General features: G+C 37.5%; 2 protein-coding genes across 2 annotated transcripts; one reads left to right on the forward strand and one right to left on the reverse strand.

Moving 5' to 3' along the window:
- The first annotated feature begins 1,372 nt into the window (after positions 1-1,372).
- Positions 1,373-8,334, forward strand: cd27 (CD27 molecule). The gene is made up of 8 exons (XM_044116902.1): positions 1,373-1,394; positions 2,482-2,536; positions 2,797-2,932; positions 3,020-3,151; positions 5,373-5,525; positions 6,207-6,263; positions 6,364-6,468; positions 7,662-8,334. Exons 2-8 carry the CDS (start codon positions 2,534-2,536, stop codon positions 7,784-7,786), a joined length of 711 nt encoding a protein of 236 aa, XP_043972837.1. The 5' UTR covers positions 1,373-1,394; positions 2,482-2,533; the 3' UTR covers positions 7,787-8,334.
- On the reverse strand, positions 8,289-15,753 carry si:dkey-260g12.1. Its single transcript, XM_044116901.1, has 11 exons — positions 15,364-15,753; positions 15,131-15,197; positions 14,944-14,992; positions 14,570-14,680; positions 14,328-14,462; positions 12,638-12,701; positions 12,469-12,509; positions 10,422-10,538; positions 10,178-10,200; positions 9,020-9,119; positions 8,289-8,890 (listed from the first exon to the last, which is right to left on the reverse strand). Exons 2-11 carry the CDS (start codon positions 15,194-15,196, stop codon positions 8,619-8,621), a joined length of 978 nt encoding a protein of 325 aa, XP_043972836.1. The 5' UTR covers position 15,197; positions 15,364-15,753; the 3' UTR covers positions 8,289-8,618.
- Between the last annotated feature and the right edge of the window lie 197 nt (positions 15,754-15,950).

A 15,950-nucleotide genomic window follows, 5' to 3' on the forward strand; every position in this document is an offset into this window, starting at 1 on the left:
AGCACTTTGAGCTGCCTTGTTGCTGAAATGAGCTACATAAATAAAGTTTGATTTGATTGGATTTTACAGTTTGAAGGAAGGAGAGGAGGGTGGAAACAGGGTAAGCTGAGACTCGATAAAGTCCTGGTCAGCAGATGTTTCTGGTGTCAGGATGGGGGACATATTAAGGTCCAGAAGAGGATACGATATTGTTGCTCCACGATAGGTGGAGAGTGAAAGCTAGCGAGAGAAAGGAATTGCAGGAGGAGCAATAGGAGGAGTTTTGTTATAGGAGTCCAGAAGTTTAGTGTTTTCATCAACCTGGGAGCATTTGAGGAACAAGGTAAGTATGAAATCAAGCTGCTGTAAATTAGTCAGAAAACTGTAGAGCTAACCATCACTGGCACAAGGGGTGGGGCTGGATCGTAACAGTAAAAGTCAATCACCATTCACTGATGGTCAACCTCTAGCTCCTTATAAGAAGAAACTGCTAGCAGAAAAGGAAGTTGACTCACATTCACTAGAAAAACCGACTCACACCTCAAGATCATAACAAAATGCAACGTTAAAACACATGTAAACTTGTGTTTGTCTGCATGCATTTGACTGCAGTTCCTGGCTGACATGTCTGCTGTGCAGGATCCTCAATACCATCACATTATTTGGTAACTTAGTCTGGCAAGATTCTGTTTCTGCACAAATAAGCAACTCTAGAAGGCAGTGCGAATAAGTAAATAAATACACCAGACTAAAGAAAACCCCATGACTAATAAAACTTGTTGTTGTTATCTAACTTAGTGGTAAAAACTACAATATTTTATTCATGAATACCAAAGAAAACAAAGCTAAAGTTCAGTATTTGAGCTGAGGAAAGTAACTCGAACACATGAACTGTTTTCTAATTGCGCTAATTCACATCAGATGTTTGTATGAATCTCACTAATCTACACATTCAAAGATAAATAAATTAATAACTCTACTAACTTAGTTACATGTTATTAAACAAATTAGTAAGTAATGAACGCATGAAGAAAAAAGCTGCATAAAAGCATTAAAAGCAAACAAATCAATTGCAATTTGTCAGTATTTCTACAACAGCTAACATCTGCTAACAATTATCAGCTGGTCTGGTCCATACAGATAGGAATGATAAAAAGTTTTCTTATTATCAAGGTATATCACACAAAGCATCTCAATATAAGTAAAACAAAAAGATCTCTAAAACTTTCTCAGCCTTATTGTTGCACAGCGCAGTATTGACACTGGTTGCAGAGATATTTCTAAACACAGATGTTCTTGTGGGCAAAGTTGAGGCTCTAAAGGGAAAAGGGGAAGTGCATGATTATAATAATAGTGGTTGCAGGATTACTAACAGAGAACTTGCTTCACTTCAGAAGTGGAGCTTTGGGTCGTGAGTATGTATGAAGCCATTGTTGTTAAGTGTAATATTTAATATTTTCATGAAAGAACTGTACTTTCTTATGCTAAGTCTTTCTGTGTTTCCTGGGTTGAAAATTAGCTTTTCAGATTGTAGACTCCTCTGTCTTCAGAGGAGTTTCAAGATTACAAATTGAGATGATTTTGTGCTCAATTAAACATTTGGAAGCTCATAAATGTGTCTAACTACTGTGGTAAGGTAATTTTATTTATATTTTCAGCAACAAGACAGTCCAAAGTGTCTGGTTGCTGGAAGTAGCATCAGTGTGTTGTGCAACAATGAGGTTGTGACAGTTTTGAGAGATCGTCAAGTTCTTTTAACCATTACGCAATACTTCTTCTGCAAGATGTCAATGATGAGAAACCTATTCCTGTTGGTCAATAATTAGGACTGAACCAGTTTATGTTAAGAATATTGAGGACAGGGCACAAGATTGTTTTCCATGTAATTAGAAAAGTCAATGTAATCTTGGCTTTTTATGTTTTTTTGTGTGTATTCTTTACTGGTTTGGTATTATTTCTTTGGGATTACGATAAACTTTTATGATGCACTTTCTAATTATTAAGAAAACACTGACATGTTCAATACTAATTTGACTCACTCTATGAATTAAAAGTGAGTAGGATACCTTAACTTAGTATCAACTGAAGTGTTCATGAAGTTGCACAACTAATCATCAGTCACTTCTTTGAATGTTTATCTTTCTCTCACTTCTGTGTAAGTGTAATCAAATGGTTTGGGGTTAGATGAGTAGTACATGATCATTTACACTCATCATCAAACAACATGACAGCAAGGAAGCAAAAAAAAGGAAAGTAATGAAAAAGGGGAAAGTGTCAGACTGTTTTCAGCCAAAAGTTTGTATTTGGACAAAACGAGACAGAAGATGGAAAAACATGGAGGCTGTTCTCAGTTGGCTGTTCTCAGATGTCGAGGGTCCAGGGAGGAGGGGCAGCCAGAGGATGAGAGCAAAAGAAAACAGACTGAACAGACAGGTTTCATGATGAGTCACTTGTGACATTTTAAGAGAAGAGTCCCCTGACACACTTCAACTACTTTCTCAGTCTTACAGTCAGAGGGTCCCAGGTAACATCTTCTTCTGTCAGCTTCTCCTTCATGGTGAGTACAGGCAACATATCTTCATCTTCTTCATGATGTATCAACTTTTTAATTGGATTGATAAGCAAAAGAAAACATTCAGAGGTTTTACAAAATCAGTTTCTAAATAGTAATTGTTTATATGTAGAGGAAACCAACTAATAAAAGTCATCTTCTTTTTCTCACAACCTTTCTGTAACAGCATCTGATCATACCTGACACAATCAACAATCTGCTTTCTCCACCTCTTCTTCTTCTTCCCTTTATTTGCTACTCCCCAGATGCTGCATCTCTGTTGTCTCATGTTCTCCTTGCTGTGGAGTCTCTCTTTCTCCTCCTCTGGGCTCCAGTGCAACGACAAGCAATATGAATGGCCGGTAGGCAATCCCGAGAAATGTTGTCCAATGTGTGAGCCAGGTAGTGTGACATTGCTTTTATATTTATGTATTTTAAAGTGCCTATGGTCAATGTCATTAACCATAAACTGCTCTGTGTTTGCTCCAGGTCATCGTTATATTAAACGCTTAGGCGTAGGAAAAGACTGTAAAATTCAATGTGACCCCTGCGATGAAAATCGGTACATGGATATCTACAACAAGGAAAACAACTGCAATGTCTGTGATGTTTGCATAAAAGGTAAGAAGCATTACAGTAAATGTCCTGTCTGAATGGGAAGACTTGCAGTATTTTAATCTGAGCTATTGATGTCGATGTATCATGAATTTACTTTTTTTTTTGATAAATGATGTGTCACCAGTAAAAACGTAAAACTGGTTAGTAAGCTCTGACATCAGCAGGATCCACTTTGACTACAACACTATCGCCAGGCAATCAGAGTAGATATAGACTGGTTTTGTTTTGAACATATGCATGATCAAGCATTACTGTAAAGATACTCACAGCTTCACACACTCCACTGTCTCTTCTTCTTTTTGCAAGCTTGTGGTTCAGGTTTCTCTGTGTGAACTCTGACTCTGCGATCAGAGCGTGATGTGTGAGAGTGAGTAATCTGCTGCTCTTACCGCAAAATTTGACCAGTTTCACTGCAAAAGGCCTGTAGAAGTCAGACAGTTAAATGTTACTCAGTTCTGGCGGCGGATCAGAATTTCAGAGAAGCTTACCAGCAGAAATAAACTGTTATTACTGAGGGGATTTCCCTGTTTATGCATCAAGGGGGGCAAACAGTCAGAAAGAGATGAAACAGAGGAGAGACACGGGGGGTCTGTGAAACCATCTGTAATGAAGGCTGGGAGAGGGAGTCATGTTTGCAGTCCTCTGAGAAGCAGACCGTTTTTATGTAAGTGAAAAGTAAAAAAAACCTAAATTTCACCAAAATAGCAAATGGAAAAATATACCAATGCAAATGTCTCTCCGCTGCTACAAGAGAGCAAAAATAACCTGTCTGCCTTATTTCTAAATGTCACAGTGGAAAACACAAAAGAGAATTAGCACCAAAGTGAAAACATATTCTCTGTTCTCAGTCTGAAATAATATTGTTTTCGTTTGGAGGCTTTTATTTTCTAATACTGCCTTTAAGAGAACCTGTGTGAAATGTGTTTTTCATGAAAACTTTTTAAAAGCTCATTTGTCTGTTTTAGAATCTAGCAAGAGGAAGGTGGGTGTTGAAAATGTCAAAAAACTACAAGCACAGGGGCTCCATGTCAATTAAAGTGAATGGAAACTAATTTAGGTGGAAACGATTCAACCCACAGAACGATTTAACTTGCTGACCTTGCAGCACGACTGTTTCTGTTGTGCTCTGGATCTCTAACGCTCTTATCAGTTTGCAGGCTGCAAGCAAAAGAAGAAGAAAAAAATCCCAAAGATCAGCTTCTTGATGGTTTTATTACACCTTTCAACCCTTTAATGACAGAAAAACCTCTGTTCATTTATCGGAGAGCTTTACATTTTACACAAAGTTAGTAAAAGTAATAAGATAAATAATGTGGAAAGCATTTTAAAACACAACTGTTCATGTTTTCAAAGTGGACTTAACTTTTTACAATCCTTCTACTTTCCTACACATAAAACTTAAAGCCACATTTTGCTAACAACATGATCACACTAGTAAACCTTCATAGACCTGCTAGGATGAAGCTGGATTCAAAATGACAACTTCTGGATCTACACTCTTCCTCCTGATCCACATTTACCCCTTATATTAGGTTGTCATAGCTGTCTGACTTGAAACGTTAAACGTATCAATTATGGAACCAATATTTCAGAAAACCAAGCAACATACTGAAAGGTTTTGTTCTTTGACAAGCACCTAATACGTTTTAAATCACAAATATTTCATAAAGCTGCTCTGTTACATGTCTGTCACAATGAAGGGAGGAACTTTCTTGCCAACATTTCCTTTTAGTCTTTTAAAGTGAAATCAGAAAATCTTCCAGGTGGAAGTTTTGCTCTTTGTGTAATAAAGGAGTTGATTTATGAATGAGGGTATCATCAAGATCTCCTTACTCAAATTTGCTCTCATTGTTTTTTGATAAATTATAACTGAAAATGCCTCATAAACATTGATATTTTGCTATGACTCTAGCTCTGTGGAAGTAATTTAGGCAGCTTTCTGTTTGCTAATTTTGAACACACAAGCTGTGGCTTCTTTGAGAGAAAGAAAATGTTTCATCAAATCGAAACGATGCTTTCACTAAGAAATAACGGCCATAAAGACGATGTGATAATAAAACTGTCTGATAACTTGAAACTAAAATTTGTGAGTCATTTTGGGCCATATCATAAATAGAACACAAAGTCACTCTCTTGCAGTACATTCCCGTTAAGTCACTAAATCTGAATCGTCTCTTTTAAGTGACGTATATTCTAACATGACTGTTTCTTTTGTCTTTGGCAGAAAACTTTGAGGTTGTGTCAAACTGCACACGAACCCAAAACACTGTTTGCAAGTGCAGAGCTGGCTATCGATGCAAAGACGCGTCCTGCACATTTTGTGATCCTGTCCCAACAACCACCCAGCCCACGCCGCCGCCGCCGCCGTCCACCGCAGGTGAAACCAAGCTTCTCCGCACATCCAACCAAGTAGAATAAAGTAAAACTTTATTCTACTTTATAAAGTAAAACTTTATTCTACTGACTTTAGGCTCCTGTACTTTTGCACACAGAGCTGCAAATTTATCAAACAATTTCTTCTTATCACATAGGAAACTATTCTAACCCCAATATGTAGATAAGTTTCCTATGTCTTACTACAAACAGTTTCTGTTTCCACCTCTGTGACACCAAAATAAGTCTGGCATGGCAGGAAATGTGGTGTTTGTGAAATCGCATCTAATCTTTATAGGAGTTTGTGTTGAATATCTATAAGATCCCATGTTTGTTGGCCTACAATTGTTAGTTTTATTTACATACAAGTGTAGATTTTGACAAATGTTGATTTAGTTTAGTTTTCTCTTAACACTGGTTTATCAAATGGAAAGGTACAATAGTGTTAAAACTGTGTGAAACTTTGGCTTGTTGAATAAAATAATTCAAACACAAGAAGTTTCTCTTTTTATGCACTTTTACTGCATGCTTGTGCTTCAATCCAATTGTTTGCTTACCCTGCAGTAACTATTGAGGAAAGTCTCACACAAACTCTTTGTCTGGTCTTCAAAATATGAATTTCTCGTATTTTTTTTCTCTGGCCATCTGCACTGAACTGATAAGTTGTTTTTCCTTCCTCCTCTAGTAGCTGGATCCACCTCCACAGCCAAGACAACTGTACCACAAAATGACAAAATCAGAGGTACGGTGAGCTGACAGTAATATGAAATAGAAATTCTTAAGATTATTATTCTAGGTGTAAATTCTTTGAATGCATATCTATTTTTGTTATTTTTTTGCAGATACTCAGTGGTTCCTGGTGATAATCGCCCTTCTGTGTGCTGGAATTGCTCTGGTTGTTATGACAAAAATCAAGCCAATTCTGCACTGGATCAGATCCAATCACGGTAAGATGAGAACAACTATCAAAAAACAACTTACATTCAAAATCTTTTCCAGTTTATGTTTTATCTGATCACTCTGGCATTCAAAGTCCTTTGAAATTTCTTTCCTAGAGAAAATTTATCAGTGTGGAAAATCTATGAAAGTCAAATTAGGCTGATGCCACAATCAGAGTAAAGTGTCGCATCCTGAAAGTTCAGAATAGCAGACTTTTGATCAAAATACAATATATTATTCAAGAAGGGAGGGAAACAAGGTGACATACATACTTCAAAGATGTGATGAGCTTTTTTGTTCCATGAAAAATCCCCTTTATTTCCTCGTGTTTAAACACTGGTGATGATAGTGTCAGCCTAACATTAAAATGTTTACTTTGTTTTGATGACTTGCTAATAATTTGGGTTCTTATGTCATATTTTCTTGTGATTCAATTTTATATTTTGAAAACTAAATTTCCTGAAAAGGCTGTTCTCTTTTTCAGAAAACTTATTTTTAAGATTTCATTGGTGTTTAATTTCCGTTTGCTTGGTTAAAGATGAGGGCATCCGGGCCACATGACCCAGATACACATCCATCCTCTGCAGCCTGTCTACTTGTCTCACTCTGAGCACAGCAGGCTAAAGGAGCAATAACAGTTTATTTTAGAATTGATAAAACATTGTGCACAAACAATAGACAGGTTTTGGAAACACTAATTTGTAAGGCTACACCGACTGCAATTTTCTGGTCAATCTTTAAAAAGCTTGACTTGCCAATTCTGATTTCGGCCATTTTTTTGTCTGAAATGTCACTAAATATAGCAATAAAGTGGCTGAGTTGGTAACAGTGGGGTGACTATTGTTAAATGCAAACATGACTTGATGGGCCGGTCTGTCAGTCAAACCTCTCTTATTGCAGAGCAGAACAGGACAGGGGTCGATTTTTAGACCTTTGTTGAAGTAGATAAGATCGGCTTGACGTGCAAATATCGACTGTTCACCGATCTCCCAAAATCGGTGCATCCCTAGAAAACTGGCTGATTGTTTAAAACTGACCATGCAAATTAAAGCTGCACATAGATCATAGATGCTGCTCACAAAATGATCAAAATAGACCAATACACTGACTATTTGGATGCAAAAATGTAGATAAGTTGTTTTTTTGATTTTCGTCATATATTGCTGATCTAATTAAAAATATTTTCCACTTTGCTTCTCAGGTTATTTTTTGCCTGAAAAAACTGTGACAGCCCCTCTGCGCGCAGTGGATGACGACGTGTCCAAGCCGGTCCAGGAGGTGTGTGGAAAATGTGACCACTGCATCGATTTATGCATAAAGGATTAAATCCTGGACTTGGAAAACGAAAATACTTGTCAAAATCTTCACTGCCACAAGAAAGAGACAACATCGCCTGGATATTGGAGACGGATGGAGACAAACGTCGCTTCAGTCGTTATGATGGAGAGGACTACGGCGGACGGTTCAGCTACTAATGCTGTTCAAAAACTACAGGATATCTCAATACACAAAAAACTAAACCTACAAAAACTGGAAGATTTATTCCACCTAAACACACAGAGTGGGACACTATAATAGTCCTGCATGGGCTGTTTGGTATTTTGATAATAGGTATGTACTATGGTACACTATACTACATAATAAGACAAGAATATTTACCAGTGATGAGATTCTCACTCAGAAATTTCTCCAATAGGTTTAAACCTGTTCCTACGTATATATATTTACATATAAATATATATACTGTATAAATGTATATAAATAGCGTAGAGCTGCTGTTTAATATCAAATCATGTATATTAAGTACAATTTTTTTTTTAAAACCTCAGGTATTTTTTTATTTTCCTTTATGCAAAATAAAACAAATACTCCACTCAAAGTGTCTCAAGTCAAATCTAGTATTACATCCAACAGAATATGTATAATATTTACAAAAGTTTTTAAATTATAAATTACAAAAATATCACAATTCCCGCTTTCATCAAAGTTAGGTGTGATGTTGGTTTCCTTAACCACCAGGAAAAAAAAAAAATACAACTGTGATCCTTCCACAGTTTGCCAGAGGAAGATGGATCTTTTTCTCCTCCTGCCTGTGTTTGTGTTTTCAAGGTTTACATTTCCTCTCTTTCCAAGAGTCCAGCATGTCCTCCAGATCACATCACAGCGCCTCCTCCTTCGACACGTGGAAGTCCTTCCCCTGCTCCTGGGAGGGGAAGAAAACATCCTCCGTCTCACCGCCGCCCTCTTCTTTAGAGAGGTGAATACTCGGCGAAGGCGTGGGATGAAACACGGGACAGTCTCTCTCATCTTCTTCTTCGTGGCTCGCCCTCTCCGCTCTCTTTCCGTTCAGATCCGTCGGCCCCACCGGGCCGGTGAAGTGGCTGAGCAAGCTGAAGATGACCGTGCCTGGATTGTGGACCTGGACTGGACCTAAAAAGAAGAAAAAAAACACATAAGAGATCAGTGTAATCATTTGGTTCTCAAACATTTCATAATTTCTTTCTGAATTCATGCGAGTCAAGAACTTCATCTGAAAAGGCTTATTTCACTCATCAGTACCAAGACTGGCATCTGAAAGAGGGGACGTCTGCTGCTTCGCAGTGTCTCTGGGGAACTGATGAGTCGACTCCTTTGTCTTGCGACTGCCATTTTTCCCTTCCTAAAAAAGAACCGTGTCATCAACTTGTACAGAACAGCGAGAAATATCAAGCAAAAATCTATTCAGTTTTGGTTAAAAAAATAAATCCCCTCCTTCACCGTTCTGGGGTTTTATGCATCAATACATGGTGAAAATTAGATTGATACATGTCCTAACATTATTTAAAATTAAGTATATAACACAATATTATAAAAAAAAACAAAAAAAAACAAACAAACAAAAAAAAAGCTGATTACGCCACAGTAGGAAGTAAACAAAAGAAAAGTTTAAAGCACCATGACCTTTTGCTGTCCATTAACTTTGGATTGGGTATCCAGCCATTTCCAAATAATTTGAAATGAATCATTCTACAATGAGAAAGTATATGTTCAAGAGGAAAACGCACAAAAGACACGTCCTCATCGACTGAAGACAGTGAGAGAAAAGGCTAAGGCAAGCAACATGTTGGCTTCCTTTTTTTTTTTTTTTTTTGTAAAACCACGTTAGTGTGCAAAGTTCAATGGCCCTGAAAAACCTCAAACTCAGACTCTGCCAGCCTTATTTAGCAGGTCAAATGTTCAACTTCATGTGAACAATTGACGTAATAGTAATAAATAAATAATAAAAAACAGGACAAGTGACTTGTTTGGAAGAATTGTTAGCAATAAGTCAGAACGTCTGGAGACTAAAAACGCCATGTTGGGTGAAAACAGTCAGCATTTCAGCTGAAATGGCCCCTCCACCTTAAACCCACAGCAGCTGGGCCACTTGCAGTCATAAAATTTGACCACAAAAGCATTTGGTAGTAAACCGTGGGGCCACTTGCTTGACACAGTGCTGAGTCATGCTGCTGCTGCTAAAGACTGCTCTCCAAAGGTGTACTTAAGTTTTAGTTGTTTCATGTTAATTTTTATTTAAAAGTCATGTCCGTGTTTGATCTTGTCAGGTGTCCTGTGCAGCTCAAGTTATAATTTTAGGATCAGATGATGCTTTAAAACAGAAGAACTGAAGGATGGGTTGTTTTTTTTTTTTTTTACCATGGCTGTACGTAAAGGTAGCAGAAACCTCGGCTTACATACCTCATTACACAGCTTTGCAATAACTGAAAAACAGAATGATGAGTAACATAAAATTAGTTTCAGAACTTCAGTGATGACTCTACATGTTCATCATTCATGTAGCAGAAAGCTCACGACAGATCCGCAGTCACACTCATATCCGCACCGTTCAGTTTAAACGTGTTTATTATTCTTCTGAGTTGATTCAATTACAAAGTTCAGCCGAGGCCGCAGAAACTGTCCTGAATGTAAATGAACAGCTTACTTTGTCGGAAACAGGTTTCATCCCGGGGCTGATAGATGCAGAACATGATCACAAGGGCCACGCATCCTATGAAGACCACCGGGCCCAAAATGGCCGCCAGCTCAGCGCTGCTGTGTCCTGTGACAGAGAATTAAAAATGGTGAAAACTAAAAGCAACACAAAAATCCCAAGAAGCTGTAAAACATAAAACTTTCAGAATATAGCATGTATATAAAAGTAGATGAGTGAAACACAGAACCAGTAATACTAATTATATAACTGAATAATAAGCTTTCTGTTGTTTATTTTTAGTTCTTAACTTCAACGTTCTCTGACAAAACAATAAATAAAACCCTGGATAGTAGCCAGACATTTAAATCTGATTTAAAAATGCTGTAATTTTGGGGCGTGCTGTGGTGGCGCAGGGGAACCCACACCTGGAGGCCCTGAGCCCCCAACGCGGCCGCCGCGGGCTCGATTCCCGGACCTGACTGACATTTGCCGCGTGTCCTCCCCCCTTCCTGTCAGCCTGCTGTTATATAAGGGACACTGGAGCCCACAAAAAGACCCCCTGGAGGGGGAAAAAAAAATGCTGCAATTTTCATATCTTATGTCTAATTTTCTGTATTATCGGTGATTTATTTGACCTCTTTTCCATACTCAGGATTTGTTGCGTTGACTATGCTTTATGTAGGTAAGAAAGTCCATTTTATTCATAAAGCACTTTTCAGAGGTCAGAGAACCACAAACAATAGAAACAAACATTAAAACAGATTATAGAAACATAGAACAATAAAAACAGAATACAATGAAGATCATTCAACATGAAACTAGTAAGGAGCCAGTCTGAATGAACGAGTCTCCTTAAAAGAATCAACAGAATCAAGACGGTTCAAAGATGGAGGCAAGACATTTCTCATTCTGGGAGCCTAAAAGATTTATTCCCTCTTTTCTTAAAATGTGTTTAGGATCTATTAAAACCTATGACTGGAAAATCTCTGACTACAAGAATGTAAATAATAAAAAATTTTCAAAAAAAAAAAAAAAAGTAGACATAAAAACTTTCCGTGCATTGGTTCAAAGCCTTGCAGCAGCATTATGAGGACAGTCTGATAAAATCTAATAAAAATATCCAGTCATGTTTGTGTTCATCTGATCAGCCAACAAGCAAGAAGCTGACATGATGACACACTTTAAAAGACAGCCCTCTGTCCTGCACAGTGAAACCCAACCAGAAATAACCAGTGTGTGTAACACACAGAGACCAGAGTCAAACACAAGCCCATAGTATTTGTCAAGCACTTTAGCGCCATCTGTAGAGATAAAGTTGGTGTGGCATAGCATAACCACCAAGAAAAAACCTTTGCTCCCTTCAGATGGATACGTTGGTATTTGATATGTTTTTTTTATCCAAGGGATTTATTGAGTTAAGACCAAAATGATCAATCATAAACAAAATATATTAAAATATATGAAAAGCATTACTGTCACTTTGGGTGTAAATTTAAGGTTTTCCACTTGACAGTTATTATTTTTTAGATAATTAAGCAGATGTACCCAGTTTTCAGGCATGCTTATTCTTACAAAACGTTTTCTGACTGTGTAAAAGAGTGGTGGCAGCATTATGCTGTGGGCCCGCAGTCTTTCAACAAGACGGAGAATACACTTCCCGTTCAGAGTTGACGGGAAGATAGATGGAGCTAAATCCAGAGCAAACACGGGAGAAAACCTGACAGAACTCACAAGACTGAGACTGAACTTCCAGGAGAACAAAAATTAAAAAAATACAGCGATAGCTACAATGAAATGTAAAATGTTCAGCAGAGAATCAACTGTAAATCTTAAAAAAAATAAAAAATAAAATAAATCACAAATGTTCTCCAGTAAGACTAAGATTCAGCTATTTTGCCAAGCAGAATAGACTGAAATGTAGAAAAATATTCAAAACGACTTATAATTGAATATCTATTAAAATGAAAAGTGCTGTATTTTTGGTCCAAACCACAAAACGTGTTAAACATAATGAACAGCTGTTAAAGTTTTTCCTCAGACTCAAACACACACTCACCTGGTTTGGGATGAGTGGGGGCCGGAGCAGGAGGACCGCACCTGAGAGGGATGAAAAGGAAAACATGTGAACAAACGGAGACGTCACCGTCTGGCTGGATTTCCAAAACCACTCCAGATTCTCTATTACTCAGTATTTTAGCAGTAATCCAGTGAAAACCATGACTCACCTGGAGGAGCTGCAGGGCTTGTCCTGAGGTGAGGTAGTCTGTCTGTGTTTGACCACAGTCACTGCTGGAGATGAGAAAGAGAAACATTACACTTTTGTTTCAGTTTTCACCAGAATAAAAGCATTCAAAGTATCACTTTTTGTTTTCACTTCCTCGAAATAAAATAAAATGCCACTTTTAGTGATCGACTCCACTTTCCCTGCTGTTTTCTCACATATTATCATATAATTCTCTTATTTTCTCTTATTGTGTATGTTAATAACAACATGTAAAAAAAAAGTCCCTCACAGATTCAAACCCACATCAAATCTTTAATAACAATAATTCAGCCCCTAGGGGGCAGTCAACACAACAATAAGGTTTGTGACAGACACTCGCTGCCCTCACTACTGAGGTGGGTAAACCAAACCAGTCTTCACTAATCAGCATAAAGATATTATGCAAAGTTCAACTCAATCTTAAAATTTCCCCATAAAGGTCAAATTTAGTAAGAGGCAATTCTGGCAGTTTCATCACGTTCGCATTTTTCTCTTAGATGTCATTTGACGTGATACAAAAATAGTACAATGACACAACATGTGACTTGATGTTGAGTATTTAAAGTAGTTTAAGCCTTACAACATCATCAAACCAGGAAGACTTTATTATTTTTTTATTATCTCCATGTTTTGTGCATCTATAATTGTTTGATGTTGATCTAAAGGGGATAAATCTTTTCATCCAGCAGCTGTTTTTTTTTTACCTTCACTTAGTATCATCTAGTTTGTAGAAACTGAGATTAGTTCTCACTAGTTAAGCTCAAGCAGATTTAAACTATCTTTTAAATATAATTTCAATTAGATTTTCAACAAACACAAACAAAGAGCAAACTAGAAAATAATACATGTAATTAAAACCTATGGATGATAGAGAAGCAGAGCAGATAAGTAGAAATGTCTGAATATCACAACTAAAGCTGAAAACTGCTGGTCACTAAAGATAAAACTACACTGTAATTTAGAGTCTGTCTCCATAATAAACCAATCTGTTTATCATATGATCCATAAATAAATAACACACAGCTGTGGGTTTGAATCTTTATAAAGATCTCGCATCCTGTGAAACAAAGTTTTACACTTAAAAGGAAATGTTTTCATGACTTAAAAATAAGAATACATTAAAGTTTTAACATTTTACAGTGCAATCCAACGGCTTCTTTAATTTTCCTCAAACAATGTGTCTCCTTAGATCCTACAATTGAAATAATCTAACTATTCATTTAAAATATGTTTTGGAAGAAGCCATTTCCCCTCATTATTTGTTACTTTGACTCTCTAAAAGATCTTCCTTCAGTTTCCTTCACAGAGCTGGTTGCTACAGGTAGGAGGCTGACGGCTCATAAAATCTCCGTATCTGAATCGTTCCTGTAAGGCTGAAGTGGTTTAAATGTGGGAGAAGGATTAGATCAGACTAACCATTAGCTTGATTGTCTGGTCGGGATTTCTTTCCGTTTCTCTAAACTGCGGTTGTGCAAAAACTCCTGATAACTCTCAGAACCCGAGTGAGTTTCATTTTACGACTCTGAGCAGAATTACTCCTAAGGTTGCGTTGTGTTGTTATTGTATTGGATCAGTTTGTGTAATTTTTAATTAAAAATATATAACTTCAAACTGTCTAATCTTAATTAAAACAGGATTTCGTCAGGATTTACCTGGTGGGGGTTTATTTTTTTCACACTGCTTGCAGTTCCCTTTGGGATCCGCGTCCATGCATCTGAAACCGGACTCACACTCGCATTTCAAGGGGGTTGTTCTTGTGCAGCTCTGAACTTCTTTCAGATGATACCCTAAAGGAGCCAAAAGCCAGACGTGAGAGCCGGGTCTTGATGCATGCATGTGACCTCACATGCATGCATCAAGTAATTCAGGGAGGAATTGATGTAGATTTGTTTACGTGGTTGGCAGTCTCTGAAGCACGGATAGCATGAAGGCTCCTGGTTGCTCCTTTCGGTGTAATAGCCATCAGGACAGGGTTTGCACTCGTTACAAGACTTCTGATATTCACCTGGCAGAAGAGGAAGAAACAAGTAAGAACAACAGGATGGAAGCGAGTGCCATGAGTGTCTGCAGACCCGTAGTGCATATAAATCAAGGATGTGGTCGATGACAGGGTGCAACATGTCATTTCTTTCATGAAGAGAGTAGAAACTCAATAGGGCACCAACAGATTGGCAGATATTTAATAAACATTATTAATGCATGATCACAAAGTGAGTTTAAAACTTTGTAAAGAAGACTTTAAAATAAAAAAATCACTACACATTTTACCTGCAGGGCATTCGATACACTTCTTGTTATCCTCCATCCTCTTCAAACTCTGATAATTAAGTACAAATAAGAAGAATATCTTCATGCAGCTAATTTCAATACACTTGACCTATTTTTTAAGTAAAAAGCATGGTTCTTGCAGTCATGAGTAAAGGTGAGCAGGATGAGGAAATGGTTTTTTTTTTACCGTGGGAGAGTTGAGCACCAACTGTGCAGATAACAGCACAGCCATGAAGTATTGCACAGTCCCCATTCTCTAGGCGAGAAATTAGACGATATGCAGGTGACTATATTGTCCTGAAGAAAATGTTTTGCTCTATATGTGTTACTCATTCTTGTTACTTTTAAAAGCGCACAATAACATTTATATATATATTTTATATTTCCTGATAATAAACAATAAAAATGATCAGATCTTACCTTCGGTGAAGTTCTCCCTGTATTCTGCTTCTATTGTTTTGTCGAACTTCCTGTAGGTGATTCTGCCTCGGCTTCTCTTCTCTTCTCTTCTTTTCTCACAGACTCTAACCATAATCTGTGTCATTATTTCCTTACCTGGTTTTGTCTTCCTGCCTCCTCCGCCCCTCGCCGCTGCTGCTGTGGTGTTTATACTTTCAGCGCTCTCAGACTAGCCAACTGTCTAAGTTTTTATGCCTCAAAAGTGTCATCACTTTCCGTTTGAACTGTAAGATCTGACTAAAAGCTTGTCTGCACAACAACATGAAGAAGGAATTGATCTTCACAACACCCAGAAGGGTTTCACGTCTGATTTGGTTGTTGTTTTCTAAGAAGACATCTTCCTTTTGTTGAGTTCAGTTTATTAATTCAAAAAAATAAAATAATAATAATAATGTCCAACTCCCAGAATTTAAATGAAAAAACGTGCTGATGATGATGATGGGCGTGGAAAGAGGCAGAAGTGTTCGGATAGTTCCCTGAATTCACCAAGAAGTGACACTGAACACATTAGTCATTATAGTGACAACAATACATCGTTTTTCTAATCA

Source organism: Gambusia affinis, linkage group LG05 (assembly GCF_019740435.1).
Source record: "Gambusia affinis linkage group LG05, SWU_Gaff_1.0, whole genome shotgun sequence".
Lineage (NCBI taxonomy): Eukaryota > Metazoa > Chordata > Actinopteri > Cyprinodontiformes > Poeciliidae > Gambusia > Gambusia affinis.